The sequence below is a fragment of the Podarcis pityusensis genome (assembly GCF_964106645.2).
Source record: "Podarcis pityusensis genome assembly, chromosome: 2".
Lineage (NCBI taxonomy): Eukaryota > Metazoa > Chordata > Lepidosauria > Squamata > Lacertidae > Podarcis > Podarcis pityusensis.
Window position 1 is genome coordinate 51575701 of NC_138029.1, and position 16544 is coordinate 51592244.

The window sequence follows — 16544 nt, forward strand, 5'->3', positions numbered from 1 at the left end:
TCCAATTAACCTAGCATATCCTGCGATCTTCGGATGAAGGGTGTTATAGAAATTTTATATGAATGAATGAGTGAATAAATAAATAAATAAATAAAAATATACAGTGGAAAAGATAATTTTATGTTAAATAAAGTTCCCCGCCCCCTCTGGAGGATGTATTTGGACAGCTACCTATTTCCAATACAAATACCTACACATTGGGATCATATTTGTGATGATTTGGGAGGGTAAAGAGGAGGCTGTACCTAATCACCACCCACAATTCTGGGTACTCCATGCCCTACTCCCCCCCCCCCATTTTTTGGCTAGCAATACTGTGTTTATCCACACAATTGCATCCAGGATGCTGTATATTAGATAGGGATGGGTAATCTACCTTGCTTCACTAGGGAGGAGCAAAAATCCAGCCCTCCTCCAGCTGTGGGGAAGATGTAAAAAATATGTGTGTGATGGAGATAGTCTGTGCATATTCATGACTCTAGAAATTGGCAAGCCAAGGCCTAGCAGTGACCCCTCTTCCCCTCATGTTGGTGAGTGATTTTTATTACAGTGGTACTTCGGGTTATAAATGCTTCAGGTTACAGACGCTTCAGGTTACAGACTCCGCTAACCCAGAAATAGTACCTAAGGTTAAGAACTTTGCTTCAGGATGAGAACAGAAATTGCACGGCGGCAGCGGGAGGCTCCATTAGCTAAAGTGGTGTCTCACGTTAAGAACAGTTTCAGGTTAAGAACGGACCTCCAGAACGAATTAAGTTCTTAACCCGAGGTACCACTGTATTATTATTGTGTGAGGAGGCATATGACTGTGGTTTGTTGAATCACCTGCTGCTGCGTGTAAATCTAAAGCCATGAATGCTTTTTGCATAAGAGGGACAATAGTTTCGTTGAGGTGAAAATGTAAACAGCTGTTTTGTTTTCATCCGGTAGTGATGGGGACAGGAGTTGAGAGAGGTCATCGTGAATGGATCCAGTATTATAAATGAAGAAGGGTGAGAGGGTCAGTGCAGAGAGTGCAGCTTCCCCACTCTTCCCTTTTTTTTTTTTTTTTTTTACTTTCTGTTTTTCCATTGAGTGTGTTTGATTCCCTTATCTTTAGCCCATGGCTGAATGCCTTGAACTCCACTGACGTGAATGAGGGTTTTGCATGAAATAGATAGATCTTCTGATAACTGATAAGCATTCAGTTGTGACAGGAAAGGCGGCAGAACACTATCCCAAGTTCAAGTTGATTTTGAGGATGTTTTATCTTCCTGAGATGGGGAACCTTAGGCTTGGGGGTCAGATGTGGCCCTTCAGACATCTCTGTCTGGCCCTCAGAATTCCCCTCAGGCCACATCCCTCCCTGGCCTTGCTTCATGCCTGACTGGAATATGCCCTTGAATTCTGATAATGCCTCTTGCTTGGCTGAGTGGAAGACAGAGGGAGGTGCAAGCAGACCCTCTTTGACCAGGCCTTTGGTTGATTGACATTCAATGCCCTTTTAAAATGCATTGTGAAAGAGGGGCATGATTGGGTTGTCTTTGTTTTTATTATGTATTTAGTGTTTTTATTTTTTATATATTGTGATTTTATGTTGTGAACCGCCCTGAGATTTACGGGCATATGGCGGTATACAAATTTAATTATTAATGTTAATAATAATAGTGCTGTTCCAAGGTACATTTTTTGCTCAGTCTACTTTGGCCTGTGTCCCCACCCACCACTGGTATGTGGCACTTGGATGGCTGCCTGTAAGGGGAGGTGGCGCTTGGGTGTGTGGCATGGAGAGAGTTCTATGGGCCACATAGCCACACCTGGAGGGCCATATTCCCCCCTCCCCCAGCCTGAGGTTCCCCATTCCTGCTTTATAAGGATAGGTGCTTGCTTATAAACAGTGGTGCTAAGGGTTATAAAATGTCCAATAAGAAACAATGTATTCCATTGGGGAGGACCTGAGGTAAAGGTAAAAGGCAAAGGTCCCCTGGGTGGTTAAGCCCAGTCAAAGGCGACTATGGGGTTGCGGCGCTCATCTCACTTTCAGGCCAAGGGAGCTGGCGTTTGTCCATAGACAGCTTTCCGGGTCATGTGGCCAGCATGACTAAACCACTTCTGGTGCAACAGAACACTGTGACAGAAGCCGCTGAGCGCACAGAAACACCGTTTACCTTCCCGCCACAGCGGTACCTATTTATCTACTCACACTGGTATGCTTTGGAACTGCTAGGTTGGCAGGAGCTGGGCCAGAGCAACGGGAGCTCATCCTATTGCACGGATTCGAACTGCCAACCTTCTGATGAGCAAGCCCAAGAGGCTCAGTGGTTTAGACCACAGCACCACCCACTCCCAAGAGGAGGACCTGACCATTCAGGTAGAGGTGTGCAGCTTATTCTGGATGGGATTGCAGTCCCCTTGAATCCACAGATCTGCCACATGGGGATGCTGCAGGAGCCACCACTCCCAGTTGTCCAGACGTAGGTAGACAGTGGTGACTTTGACCAATTTCACCTATTATGCCAACTGCACCCATTATTGGATAAGTCACATCTGGCTCCCTTGATTCATGTCCTCTTCTCCACCAAGTTGGGCTAGTGTGTCATGCACTTTGTGTGGGGCTGACCTTGAAGACAGTCAGGTAGCTTTGGTTTCCCGAGAATGTAGCTGCCAGGGTGTTACCTGGAGCCAAGAGAATGGACCTTTTTCACCCATCATCTACCACCTGCATTGAGTTCCAAGTGGGCAGGGACTGAGATTTGTAAAGAACTGTCCCATTTCATCTAAGTCTACACAAGAACTCTACAAAAGAGGCTCTTGTTGCTGGATATACAGTGGGTGCTCATGAAGGATGGAGTCTTTTTTATTGTAGAAGCCAAGTTCAGGAGGCGCCTCCAAACAGGGTCACACTTGTCCCTGCCACACTTGTTATTTTCAGTAAAAGTGCCCGTTTGAGACTGGTTTCTATCCACCTCTTTCCATCACTTCATTTATGCTGCATGAGCTATGCTGTTTTATACAGTTGGGTTACATACGCTTCAGGTTACATATGCTTCAGGTTACAGACTCCGCTAACCCAGAAATAGTACCTCGGATTAAGAACTTTGCTTCAGGATGAGAACAGAAATCATGCTCCGGCGGTGCGGCGGCAGCAGGAGGCCCCACTAGCTAAAGTGGTGCTTCAGGTTAAGAACAGTTTCAGGTTAAGAACGGACCTCTGGAACGAATCAAGTACTTAACCCGAGGTATCACTGTATTGCTTTTATTATATGCTGCTTTGTGTATATGATACATACAAAAGCGGGGTATAAATGATAGCAATGATAAAAGTTTTACTTGGAGCAGAGCCACTGAAATTAATGAACACAGTTAAGTTAGGTTGATTGATTTCAACAGGTCTGGTCTGAGTTCAACATTTTGAATTCTACCCTTTTCAATGTAAAATTCTCATTCTCCTATTGATTGAAACGAGCGGGTTTGTGATACAGTGTCATGGGGAACAATAGCTTGGATTATGTATTTTGGTTCCTAGAGAAGAGAAAATGGAGCGCAGGTTGTAGGAGCACTAATGAGAAAAACTCTGACAGTGAAAAGGTTTAGGATGATCAGTTTCTGTTGCAGCTCTTGGCCTGCTGTTTTCCTTTAAACAGCAGGAGCAGATCACCTCCTGAAAATTATATCAGTTAAGATTTGCAGAGGATTTGATTTGCATAAGTAGTGCACCTCATTTGCATAACTCACAAATTATGCCATGCAGATGTGTGGGCTTTTCATGCCTGTCTTTAAGGAGGACCCAAACCAGCCTTTCAAGAGACATCTGGATTTTTCTTCACCACCCACCAAAGCTCAGAATGCCAGGAATGTACTGCCTGGCATTTGAGATACAATCTGAAGCGGCATGGAGGGGCGACAAACTAGTGGAGCAGGGGAGAGTTGAGGCTGGCTCGGTGCTGCCTCTTGGGACACATGCCCAGCCACACCTCCCACCTTCCAAATGCAGGGCGGCCATCAAAAGATGCATTGTGCATTGAGAGGCTTTTTCTCCAATGATTTAACAAGAGTACTTTTGATGTGGTGGATTGCATTGGTCTTGTCCCGGGTCTGCTAGGAAGGATAAACTGCTGGCCTTGGGGCTGCATGGGCTGGTGGACACATGGGCTGCTGCTTTGGTGCCCCTTTCCAGAGGAAATTTTCACTGTGGTCCACAGGTGAGTTGCTCACAGCCTCCTTCTGTATTTGCCCTTTAGCCTTCTGTGGTATAACTCTGCAGGAGCCGTCAATCAGCACAGCAGAATAAGATCGAACAGGGTCTGTCAACCTAGCAACCGCTGCTTTGCTCTCGGCACTATCACCAGTGGTTGAGGGGGTAGAAGCACCCTATAAACAGGATGGTGTATCTAGGCTGCAAGCCTAATCAAAATTACCTGGGAGTAAACCCTCAGTGAGTTCAAGAGGATTTACTTTTGAGCAGGCATGATTAGAATTGTGTTGTTAATTCAGTTTATGTCTGCAGTACTGGATTCTTACAGCTTCCCTCATGGAAAATATGTTGCATGCTCCAATTCCATCTTTCCTACTTCCAGCCATCAACAGATCATAATCTAGTTTGCAGATAACTACTGCATTCTAATATCTATCTATCTATCATTTATCTCTCTATCTGATTTAATTCCTTTTATGGCCAACAACTCACAAGCAGAAGAATCTAGTTTTGTTGTATTGTGAGAAGAAATGGTGGTTGAGGATGATGCATGAGAGATATTTTTGGGTTTCCCTGTCTCTCTCTTTACACCAGGCACACTTCTGTAAACCTCTTAATATGCTCCTCCCTTGCTTTCGCCCACATTTTGTCCAAATGAAAAAATGCCAACTTCCTGATCTTTTCTCCATGAAGATGATGTTCTTCTGGTTGTTTTCATTAACCATTGGCTGCATCTTTCCTACAGCTCTACTCTGCAATATCCTTATTTATATGGGATGAACAAACCACATACAGTATTCCATTTGCAGTTACCCTGTAGGTTTATACAATGACATTATGATATGTGCCATTTTATTTACCTCTTCTACATCATTCCCAACACAGATTTTCTTGTTTTCATGGCTGTTATCTAGGCTGTCATGGTTGCGTCTTGATGTGGGGAAACTTATTTCCGTCCTCCACTTGACTAAGGGAGGTTCACGGTGATATACTGAGAAATCCTTGGGCAGTGATTTTTGGCCTAGCTTTAATAAAAGCTGAATATGTGAGTCAGATAATTAACAGTCCTGATTGGAGAACAATAAAGATACTGGCTTGTATCCAACACCGTGTGTGCAGAGTTCCACTTGTGCAACTGGACTTGTCCCTGCTCTCCCTCTGTGTCTTCAAAATCTGCTCTTTGTGGAGGGGGGGGGAGGGTTCCTCCAATCCCCTGGAGCAGATTTTGAGGGTGCATGCAGGGCTGAAAGGGAGAGGATGGGAAAATGCTGTTGCTTAAGCAGAAATCTGCTACACTGGTAGAACAGCACTGGATATGCCCCACCATATTTTTTTAATCCCTATGTAATGTTTTCTGTATTGGATGGAGCATGGTGTGTGAGTTAATTATTTTAATTTGTGATTTTGAATGGAATTCAGTTGCAGGTACAATTCAGTGTGCCTTCTTCTGTCTTCTGTTTCCCCTTAAACAACAGGGAAAGGTTTAGATTAGATTATGGTTCAAATTAAGACTGGTTCACATGTCCACATTCATCACTCAGTGACTACAGTACTTGGAGCCACTTCTGACCCTGCCTTTATTATTATTATTATTATTATTATTATTATTATTATTATTATTATTTTATTTATACCCCAACTTTTCACTTGATGAAACTCAAGACAGCTGTCATATAAAAATGAGAACTGCTGAAAACATAGGGGGAAAGCCATTAAAAACAATTAGAAATAAAACTATCTATTATCTCAATTAAAACCATACAAATAAGTACAACAGAAGCAAGCAAGCTCGTGAGCTTTGGCTTTTTCTGATGCCACTCAATAGAGCATCAGATGCCTGGGTTCATGTGGCAGGTATCTATGGCACAAGTGCATAGAACCAACCCCTAGCCCTGGACGTAAGGAAGAAGGCAGGCAGGCAGGCAGGCAGGCAGGCAGACAGGCAGCAGCTGACTGAAGGCGGACTGAGGCTGGTGGGGCACAGTGCCCCATTTGCCGTAATGAACCAGCGCCCACTGGATGGAACTTCTGTGTCACCTCAAAAATATACTTTTTACGGTAGAGTCCACTCATACAACCAGCTGCAAATCATCAAGCACAATGGTTATCAAGTGTAAAGTACCAGAGTGGCGCAGGATTGTGTGAACCTGCCCTAAGGCTGATGATGTCAGTCTGAAGCAGTAGAATCTACTCCCTCCATCTTTCCTCCACAATCACTGCCAGTTTTAATTGGTAGTATACTCAAGCAATGAACAGAGAGCACAATGCTCTGGGATTCTCACAAGAAGCTGTCACAAAATCTTGTTTTGATTGCAGTGTGACTGACTCCTGATAGTTGATACTAACTGTGAAAGTAGTTTCGGTTCATCTGTCTAAGCAGAAGTAGTTCTTCCTTTAAAAGACTGTTGGGACTAAAATAAATAGCTAAGAAATTGTGGTTAAGAGAAATTGCTTCAGCCAGCCCTGTTGCAAATGTTGCACGAGAAAGGGAGAGGAAAGGTCCTATCCATTGTGACGGCAAAGGGTTAATTTATTTGCTGTCGTCATCTTGGGTGCATGGGAGTAAGACTCTTGGGGAGCTCTGCAATCAGCAATATCTTTTTATCCTGCATCTCATCTCATCTCTGGCTGCATGTGTTCCCCAGGTGAAGAGGCATCCTCTTGTTCATCTGATCAACCTGTGTGCCTGGCCAGTTGGTCCAGTCTGCAACAGTACACAGCTGAACCCCCAGAAAGATGGTTCAAAGAGGGGAAGATGGCATCAGGTACTGTTGAAACAACAACAACACTTTCTTCTTCCTTCCAGAAGTGTGTGTGTGTGTGTGTGTGTGTGTGTGTGTACTTCTGTATTGCAGTGAAGCCTGGACTGCCTCAGCAGTATTTTCCTGTAAAATGAGTCTGAAGGACTAGCTCAGAGGTGGCCTGGTTATGTTTTGAGAATGGCTAAGGCACATGGGGACATATATACTAGCACTAGATGTGTTCTGTTTCATGGCTATGTCTATGTATGTAACACTATGTAAGTGTTTATTGATGCCCGTTGTGTGTTAGAATGATGAGAAATGCTATGGCCCTGTGTTAAATTGCATTTTAGAGCCATTTCATAGTTTACATGGAAAATTTGTTTCACTCTGGCTATACCAGCTTTACCCTAGCATTTTCCAGAGTAAGCACATCAAGTGTGAAAGGCAGATCCACATCCTTAAATATCTGTGGGTGTGTTCTGGGAGTCCTGATTTGCCACAGCTTTCCAGTATGTGTTCTCCTGCCTACAGCAGCAAAGCCTGGTTTGTTGTGGGAAATGCTGGTGTTATGTTGGTGAAACCCTGACAGATGTGGTTTACACTCCTCACATGAACTCTGTTGTAGACATAGAGCAGTATTCCATCCATTCTGCCTTTTTAAGCGAAGGGACCTAATTCACTCATCCTGTATAAGGCCCTTCGGCACTTGCCATTTACAGTTTCATAGGAGCCAATCCAGTTCTTTCAGAAAAGCTGGGTTTTGCATTAGAAGAAAAAGCTTTAATTATGCTGTTCCAAAATACTAGCTGAATAAGGACACTGCCATGCGGCAGCATAACAAAAAATCCAACCCCCCCCCCCCAGCAACTATACTACTATAAACGATAAGTGCAGAAAGGCCCTAATACTCATCCTTTGGATTTTGTACTTCTTAGAACTTTGCAATATAAGTAAAGGTAAAGGGACCCTGACCATTAGGTCCAGTTGTGGCCGACTCTGGGGTTGCGGCACTCATCTCGCTTTATTGGCCAAGGGAGCCGGCGTGCAGCTTCCGGGTCATGTGGCTAGCATGACTAAGCCGCTTCTTGCGAACCAGGGCAGCGCACGGAAACGCCGTTTACCTTCCCACCAGAGCGGTGCCTACTTATCTACTTGCACTTTGACATGCTTTCAAACTGCTAGGTTGGCAGGAGCTGCGACTGAGCAACGGGAGCTCACCCCGTCGCGGGGATTCGAACCGCCGACCTTCTGATCGGCAAGTCCTAGGCTCTGTGGTTTAACCCACAGCGCCACCCACGTCCCTTGCAATATAAACATTGACTCAAAAAAGTTCCAAAATGCGTAAACAAACGAACACCATATTTTAAGGTAAAATGCATTTACCTTAAAATACTGAGATAAAATATTGTTTAAATAGTGTTGTCATATAAAACATGTACAGTGCTACCTCGCGTTATGTACCGTCCCCCTTATGAATGCTGCGGGTTACGCGCTCCGCTAACCCAGAAATTGATGCCCCTTGTTGTGACCTTTGCCCCGGGATGCGAGCGAAAATAGCGCTCTGGCAGTGCAGCAGCAGCGGGAGGCACCATTAGAGAAAGCGTGCCTCATGTTACGAACAGACCTCCGGAACGGATTACGCATGTAACACGAGGTACCACTGTATTTAAATATGAATTATTATTATTATTAAATCACAGATTATCGTGGAAAGGGGGCAGAATCAACTTATGATTGAACAAATGTGCATATTGACATGGAATGTCCTAGGCAGTTCAGTGTGGCTTGTCATTTTATCTTTGATCCATCCAGGCCTTTTTCTAGACGGTGGCATGGGGATGGCAGGTTAAGTAACTGAACTGGCACTGGTAGGATGTAGCTTGCTAGCTATAATAATTTACCGGTTTCACGCTCTGCCATTGGGCCATTTCAGTTGCTTGGGCAAATCTCCCATGCTGTTTTTACCCAGCTGTCAAAAGCAGACATGATGGCTCTGCTCTGAAACTCTCCAAAGCAAAGCAAAAAGCCTGCTAAATGAGCATCTACAGAGCTATATTTCCCCTGCTTGTAGCTGTAATATGGTTTACAGTTCCACATAAAATCAATTCACAGTTTGTTTTAGAGACTAGCAAAGCTGACAATGGAGCGGGACTGTTTAGTGAGCCTACTTATAAAAACATGCCATTGTTTGCAGCCCATATTTCCTGGCACACAGATCAAGTCCTGTCTAACCACTGACAAGACCCAGGTTTTAAACTCCTATTAGGCTTCCACAGCTTGGGAAGAGCTTGCTGGCTTTGGTTTTTTTTAAAAAAACAACAACAACACATGAGCCTCCAGCATCATTAACTTAATTGCTGCCTAAATTTCCTGATTCTAGGAGTTTTATGACTATGTGTAATGATGTGTGGAGTTGAATGAGCCTGGCTAGATTTTTCAGATTGCAGCAGTTATAGGAAATCTCCATTTCCCCCAGAAAATTGATGAGCAAACACTTATGCAAATCAACTCTCTTCCTCCAAGGAGTAACTAGGCGGCTCTTTCCCCCACAGGGTTGGTTTCTACAAAATCCCAGTTGCTGCTCAAAGTAAGAACAGGAATCCATGGAGGTTCAGGGAGGCTACTGAGATAGTGATCTGCTGTTATAGAAACATTTCTGTGGTGCTTGTAGTTATAAGCAAAGATCGCAGGAATCATTCTCTCGCTCTTGCATTGGCATCATGCTTACTCTTCCAAATGTGGCCTATCTTTTCATTTATTGAAAACATTTTAATCCCCACCTCTGTTCTTTGCTCAAGGTGCCTTACAAGGAGTCTGTCGTAAAAGATGAAAGAAAAACAAAAACAAGCAAGCAGCCATTAAAACAAATAAAAATAGCAGCAGCAAACATCACCACTCTCTCTTAGCAGTTCCACATGGGGCCATCTTTTGTGCTCATAGCCTATCCAGCTTCCAAAAGATTGCCTAAACCAGCCTCTGTCATCCTGGTACCCTTTGGACTACAACTCCAATCAACTCCAGCCAGCGCCGGGTTGATGTTCGAACCCATGACCTTGAGCATGTGACTCTTAATCTCAGGGTTGTGGGTTCAAACCCCACATTGGGAAAAAGATTCCTGCATTTTAGGGGGTTGGATTAGGTGAGCCTTGTGCTCCCTTTCAGCTGTACAATTCTATGAATCAGGGTTTTTTAATGGTCTCAAAACACATATTTAATGGACTTTGTGGAACAGGCAGTACATAAATAAATAAATGTTAAAAATAATAATTTATGGTTGCAGTCCTGTACTCAATGGAAGGACATCCCAGGGATAATAGGACAGAGTGGAACTCCTCAGGCAGAGAAGGAAATCTGCCCTGGGAAGCCTCACAGTTGCAGATACAGAAACCATCAGTGCTCCATTAGTGGTAACGAAAAAAGTCCACTCATTCTCCAACACACAGGAAGGGAGGAACTCTGGAGGCAGCTTTCAAATACATTGTGGGTTACATGTGTGGCCTCTTAACAAGTTTTTAACTTTCCTTTTAACAGGTCCAAGTTCTTTCTTAATTTCAATAATTCACAGCCCTCCATCCACTCCATCTCCAGAACATTCAAGGTGGCCATTCTTTGTGTGTGTGTGTGTGTGTGTGTGTGTGTGTGTTTTAAAGCCAGTTAAAATAACACATCGTTTATCCCCCAGAGCATTACAACAGTCCAATCTAAGGGTGCAGCATCCCAGCCCCTGCTAAGCGATCACCAATATATTCTGTTTTTAAAAATATTCTGTGGGAACTGTTTCCTCCCCACTCAGACCAGATAGCCTGGCCCAGCAGTAGTAGTCCTTCCTTTCTGACATCCATCTGGATGTATCAGATCTGTGACTTTCAAATTCATGAGCAGAAAAGATATGTAAGTCAGGGCTGGAGCCTCTGAGTCCAGTAGCAACATACCTGGTAGGGTGGAGCTGAGGAGCCTGCGTCATTGTTACTTCTGTGAAAAGCACTGCGGGGTGGTGAGGTCAAGCCCACAAGGATGCACTGGCAGGACCACTGCCACCAGTCTTGCAGTCCCAGCCTTGGCACCACCCTGTTCAGGTAAGTGGCCATAGCGATGCTGTTTTGAGGGTGGCTCTGTGACTCTTCCCTACCACATGGGCTGCTCCTGTTTGAGTCAGTGCCAGGAACAAAAGGAAATGGTGGTGGTCCTTTGGTGAGAGATTTCCCATTCGGGGAAGACACTAGCAGAGGACAGGAAATGTTTGGGTTGTGTGAAATTTAGGTCCACCCTCCAACTGGAAAGGTCTTTGTAGGGATATCACGGAGTGGGGAGTGGGGTCCGGAGGGAGCACACTTCCCCACCAGCAGGCAGCCACGGTCGGCCTGCACGCGTGACCTTGGGGTGCAGGGAAACCCCCCCCCCAGACAAGCCACAGCTGTCTGTACATTGTTCCACCCATGTCTGACCTTCTGCGGTCTCAGAGTCAGCGGTGTCCTCTCTGTAAGTTTTTCCCTGAGACCTTTTGTCTCCTACGTCATACACTGTGCAAGGGGAAAATGACGCTGTGGAACAGGTGCCAAAATAGCTTTGTACCACCCCACGATTTCGGGACGGAAGATGTGTAAAGGTCACAGCCCAAAATGTATTTGCCTGGCTTGCATATTTGTCTCAATAAAAGGAGGCTCCACAGGAATGGTGGTAGCTCGCTCGCTACAGCCCACCTGTGCGCAGCTCACATTATGATCAACACCTGTCTTGGGCCTTCACTTCAGTCTTAAGTAGCAAGGCTTGGGAAGACTTCTGTTTGGGACTGCAGAAAAACTGCTGCCACTCATACTGAAGTCCCTGGGGTATTATATATTGCTATATCCCCTTTCACGATGCCTGTAGCTTACCAGATGTGGTCACATGAGCCCAATGGTGCACTTGAGGACTTCCCTTCATGCCCAACAAGCCTCCCCTCTTGTCATGAGGTGGTGATAGTGGTTACTTGGAAAGTACCCAGCTCTGAAGGAGGAAGTTGGGAGAGTAAAAAGGAGGGCATCACTTTTCATGACTCAAATCGGCTCCTGATCAGAAAGCAGAGGAACTGAGAGGGTAGGAGGGAAGGGAGAGAGATCTGGGAGGTGGAGGAAGAAAATGGAATGGCCAAGTAGGAGAAAGGGGTCAGATGGGATGGGGGAAGGGAAAAGATATACACTTTCCTTTTGGAATTGCACATTTTTTCCACAGTCTTCCCCCTCCCCATCAAATCACAGATCATATCTACCTCCATTGACTGAAGTGTAAGAATCTGGTGCTTTCTTGTTCTGCTGTGGTGCAAAATCATGGATCTGAGGCACAAGTATCCCTTCAAAACTACCATTGACTAGAAGTTTACCTCTGGGCACACAGATGTTTTCTGCAGTTTGCTGGTGGTTTTGTTGTCATTCTATGCTAAAGTCATGAAACTCAATAGGAATCCATGCCTTGGGTAAATGGCAAGCAACAGATGTATGATTTATTTTTATCATGTACAGTGATGGAGTACTTTAATTTGATGTGTCATTTTAGTGATCTCATGTAAAATAATGCAGATTCAATGATATGTTTTAATTCTACTGGATCTGACTTTTACCCTGCTCTCCTGGAAAAACAAAGTGTGTGTGTGTGTGTGTGTGTGTATACACTTGAGCTTGTTTCCTGTCTGTCTGTCTGTCTGTCTGTCTGTCACAGTGGGTGGTGACGTGGCCCCAGGGAGAGAATCAGCCACAGGGGAAGGTACCCACAACACTCTTTCAACATTCCAAATATGCCCACAAGCCCAGAAAAGTTGGTGGCCTCCTGTATTATGCCCTTGCTTTCCCTCTTCTAAAAAAGTTGACAGTGGTCCTTCTGCCTACATGGTGACTTGTCAGGTAACCCCAGGGAACTGGATCCAGGAAGTCAGTCTGCACAAATAGGAGAGGGCACTCTGGAAACTGAGTCCGTGTCACTGGCTGTAGGGGAAGGGTTCCCAAATGGTAAGTGTTTGTCTAATTGCTGCCTTTTGTTTTTAACACCTGTAACTAATGAGCCAGCCCTCGAGATCATTTCTCTGGAGGAGATAATGACGTAGTTTGCATTGCATGACTTATTAGCAATGCAGAAGATTAAGAAGGAAAGGGAACAGAGTTTATAGCAGGCCAGTGTCTGTAATTCCAGGTGTCAATGCAGAAGACAGTATGAATGGGACAGTGATGCGCTATTGTCTGTCCTGTACCACCCAACATCTTTCCAGGGGCTAACAGCATCCATAGATGGTGCATAATTCCATTTAGGTTTAAAGGGACACATTTCACTTACTGTAATTATAACAAAAACAACACAAAGGTTCCACTCTCAGACATATCCTCAGATAACCACCAATTCCCATGTGATAACTTATTATGAATTGGGTGTAAATTATTATTTTTTGCAACAACATCTAAATGAATATTCATTGAAAATGCTGCATGAATCCTGATGTGGGGTATTTATGAATGGGGAAGGTGAGCCAGAAGCTGCCAGGTACTTTTTTGGAATTCAGGATTTCAGTGAGGGTAAAACCACTTACTTTAGTTGCTGGCACTTTAACTGGTGGCGGTTTTTGTAGAAAGATGGAGTAACAAAGAAGTCTGGCTGGTCTCAACAAGACGGATAGTGATTCTCTTGGGGAACATAGCCAAGGTGACCCTTTGCCATTCAGAGTATGCTAGACTGGACCTGGCAAACATGTTGTTGCTGTGAGTTGACTTGCCTGTCCTACAACCCAGGAAGCATTTCAAGAAACGGCATCTTCCACAAGTGAATTAAACTGAATGCTTTAGTTCCAGTGAGTTCCAGTGAAAGATCGGGAGGAACAGTGCAATGTAAGCCCTGCCAGATCACCTCTCCTGACCTATCCTGAAGCCACATTGGCTGTTCCAGTGCTGAGCATCTCAGTTGACTCCTGTTTTTCCCCCTGAAGACACCTGCTATTTGAGATGGGGAGCTTGTCTCCAAAAGCTGTAAACCCACCAGTCTAACCTGTGGAATCTAACAAGGTGTGATGGGGATTTTGATTACATATCTATAGATGATTGATCGAAACATTCAATCCCCCTTGATGCTCACTAATGCTCACAATTAGGCTAAAGTAGAGCTGGTCCATGCAGAATGCTGGACAAAGGTATTTAGTGTTTTATCTTCTTTAATTGCCTATCTCTCTTTCTCTCTCTTTTTAATTTTAAAGAGATTGCCCTCTCATTTTCTGTCAAGAGTCGTTCGGGACAGGGTCCCATTCCCCAGCTGCAGGAGACAGCCAGAAAGAAGCTGTGGGCCTTAGAAAATGACGACAAAGATGTCTGTGCTCTTTTCAAGGTAAAGTTGTTGCTGTTACTTCTTAAGCACCCCATGGGTAGCAAATTAGGAATCTGTCCTATGTCAAGTCAGGCCATTGTGCCATCTTGCTCAGTATTGTCTACTCTGATATCAGCAGCTCTCCCATGATCTCGAACTGAAGGGTCCTTCCCATGTCTGGTGTTTGAGATCTTTTAAATTGAAAATACCAAGGATTTTCACCTAGAATCTTCTGTGAGCAAAACATCTGCTCTAGTACTGAGCTATGCTTTTGTTTATGCCTGCATAAAGCAGTCAGAGGTGAATTGCCAGCTTTTATTATCCCTGCCACGCCTGTCACTGTAACTAGGTGACAATGTGACGGCATTGAGTGTTGGCATCACGCTGTCAACAAAGCTCTTGGATCTGTAGTTGCAAAAAGAACAATCAGTCCCCCGCCTAGGCAACATATAGCTCAATATGGTTAGAATGATCCTATAAAAGGAAAAGGTTTGGAGCCCACAGATTCCCTTTATCCCTTCAATCCCACTCATAGTCATATTCATAATTATTTTCGTATTCACATCTGTGTAACTATCCCTGCTCCAAAGTGACTGGACACTTCAAGTTTTTATAACTACAAAACTTGCCACTCAAATAATGTTGACAAATGTACCCAAGAAATGTTGTATGTTTTTTTATCATTCATTCATGGATTTCTTTAATGCTTATTTCTTTCCTTCTTTTATTCCTCCTTTTTTGGTTTCTTCTTGTTGTTGTTCTTGTTGATAACTATAATAATACAATATCTCAATCAGAAATATTTCATTTTGCTGTTTATTTTCCAAATTGAGATTATATAAATGCCACACATTTTCAAATTATTAAAATTGAATGAAAAGTTATTTAAAACTCAGAAAGCTTTTTTTTAAATTAAAAAATCCCCACCATTTTTTAAATTCCCCACCATTTTTAAATTCCTCTGCACATTATTTGCAATACCATCTTTATTCAAAAGAGCTCAGGGCAGTAAACACCCAATTTCTGCTTTAAAACCTTCAAGGAAGGAGAGTCCGCAACCTCCCGAGGGAGACCGTTCCACTGTCAAACAGTTCTTACTGTCACAAAGTTATTTGTGACATTTAGTTGGAATCTCCTTTCTTGTAACTTGAAGCCATTGGGTTGAGTCCTATCCTCCAGAGCAGGAGAAAACAAGTTTGCTCTATCTTACATGTGACAGCCCTTGATATATTTGAAGTTGGTGATCATATCTCCTCTCAGTCACCTCTTCTCCAAGCTAAACATGCCCAGCTCCCTAAACCGTTCCTCATAGGCTTGGTTTCCAGACCCTTGATCATCTTGGTTGCCCTCCTCTGTACATGTTCCAGCTTGTCAAGATCCTTCTTGAATTGTGGTGCCCAGAACTGGACACAGTATTCCAGGTGACACTATACTTCTGCTGATGCAGCCTAGAATAGCATCAACTTCTTTTTACTGCTTCATCACACTGTTGGCTCATGTCAGTAGCTAATCTCCCTCTATGTAGGGCAGGGTTGTATTGTCTTTCTGTAGTCATGACCCTTAATCTACAATCCAAATTTCAAATGCCATTGTTGGAAGAAGAAGAAGAAGAAGAAGAAGAAGAAGAAGAAGAAGAAGAAGAAACACAGAATATAGCACATGTTCATTCACAACAAAATTCCCATGGTCTTTCCTGCTTTCCTTTTTTGCAGGAGCTGTCAGCCCGGCTGGTTTGTATCCAGGCACAGGACAGTCGCTTTCTACTCTCTTTCAGGACCATTGAAGAAATCTGGAAGTTTTCAACATACTTAGCACTTGGTAGATCACATGGAACTGAGGGGAGACTGGCTTTCCACCAGGAGAGCTTGAGGGTGGGATGTGGGGATCATTATATAAGTTGCTGTGGGCAGGACTAGACTCTTAAGATATGAGAGAAAGAAAGCTTCTGCCTCTGTGTCTCTTTTCAGTATTTATATTGAAAAAGGTCCAGTTTCACACACTGCTCTCCCTTTCCAACAAGGCAAGGCTGGGGTGGAATAAAATCCACTCTGATGATACCATGGCTCATAGTGTCAAATGAGACACTATAAGGAAGAGAGAAAAAGAAATAAACAAGGCTGAAGTGGTTTCATCTCCATATATAAGAGGCAGTTTCAACCCTAGAAAGGTTGTAAAAGATCCATGCATAGCGAAGAGCTGGAAGGGAGGATCAGACAAGGGCACATGGGTCAAAATTATGATGTTGTAAGCATAGGAAAGTGAAATTAATTTGTTGATTAGCTAATTGATTGGTTATCAAACAAGAGAGA

At 43.9% G+C, this 16544-nt stretch overlaps 1 protein-coding gene across 6 annotated transcripts in view; it reads left to right on the forward strand.

The window, feature by feature from the left end:
• SH3TC2 (SH3 domain and tetratricopeptide repeats 2) overlaps nucleotides 1–16544 on the forward strand; it is a 51838-nt gene that overhangs the window by 10546 nt on the left and 24748 nt on the right. For 3 of the 6 annotated variants that reach the window (XM_080997087.1, XM_080997091.1, XM_080997090.1), the window contains exons 2-5: nucleotides 6820–6939; nucleotides 12795–12899; nucleotides 14129–14256; nucleotides 15948–16053. In XM_080997087.1, the coding sequence (XP_080853213.1) occupies nucleotides 6820–6939; nucleotides 12795–12899; nucleotides 14129–14256; nucleotides 15948–16053 (459 nt within the window). Of the gene's footprint in view, nucleotides 1–389; nucleotides 531–4092; nucleotides 4182–6819; nucleotides 6940–12794; nucleotides 12900–14128; nucleotides 14257–15947; nucleotides 16054–16544 lie in introns of those variants that run through there. The other 3 variants (XM_080997089.1, XM_080997088.1, XM_080997092.1) reach the window with 2 other exon arrangements.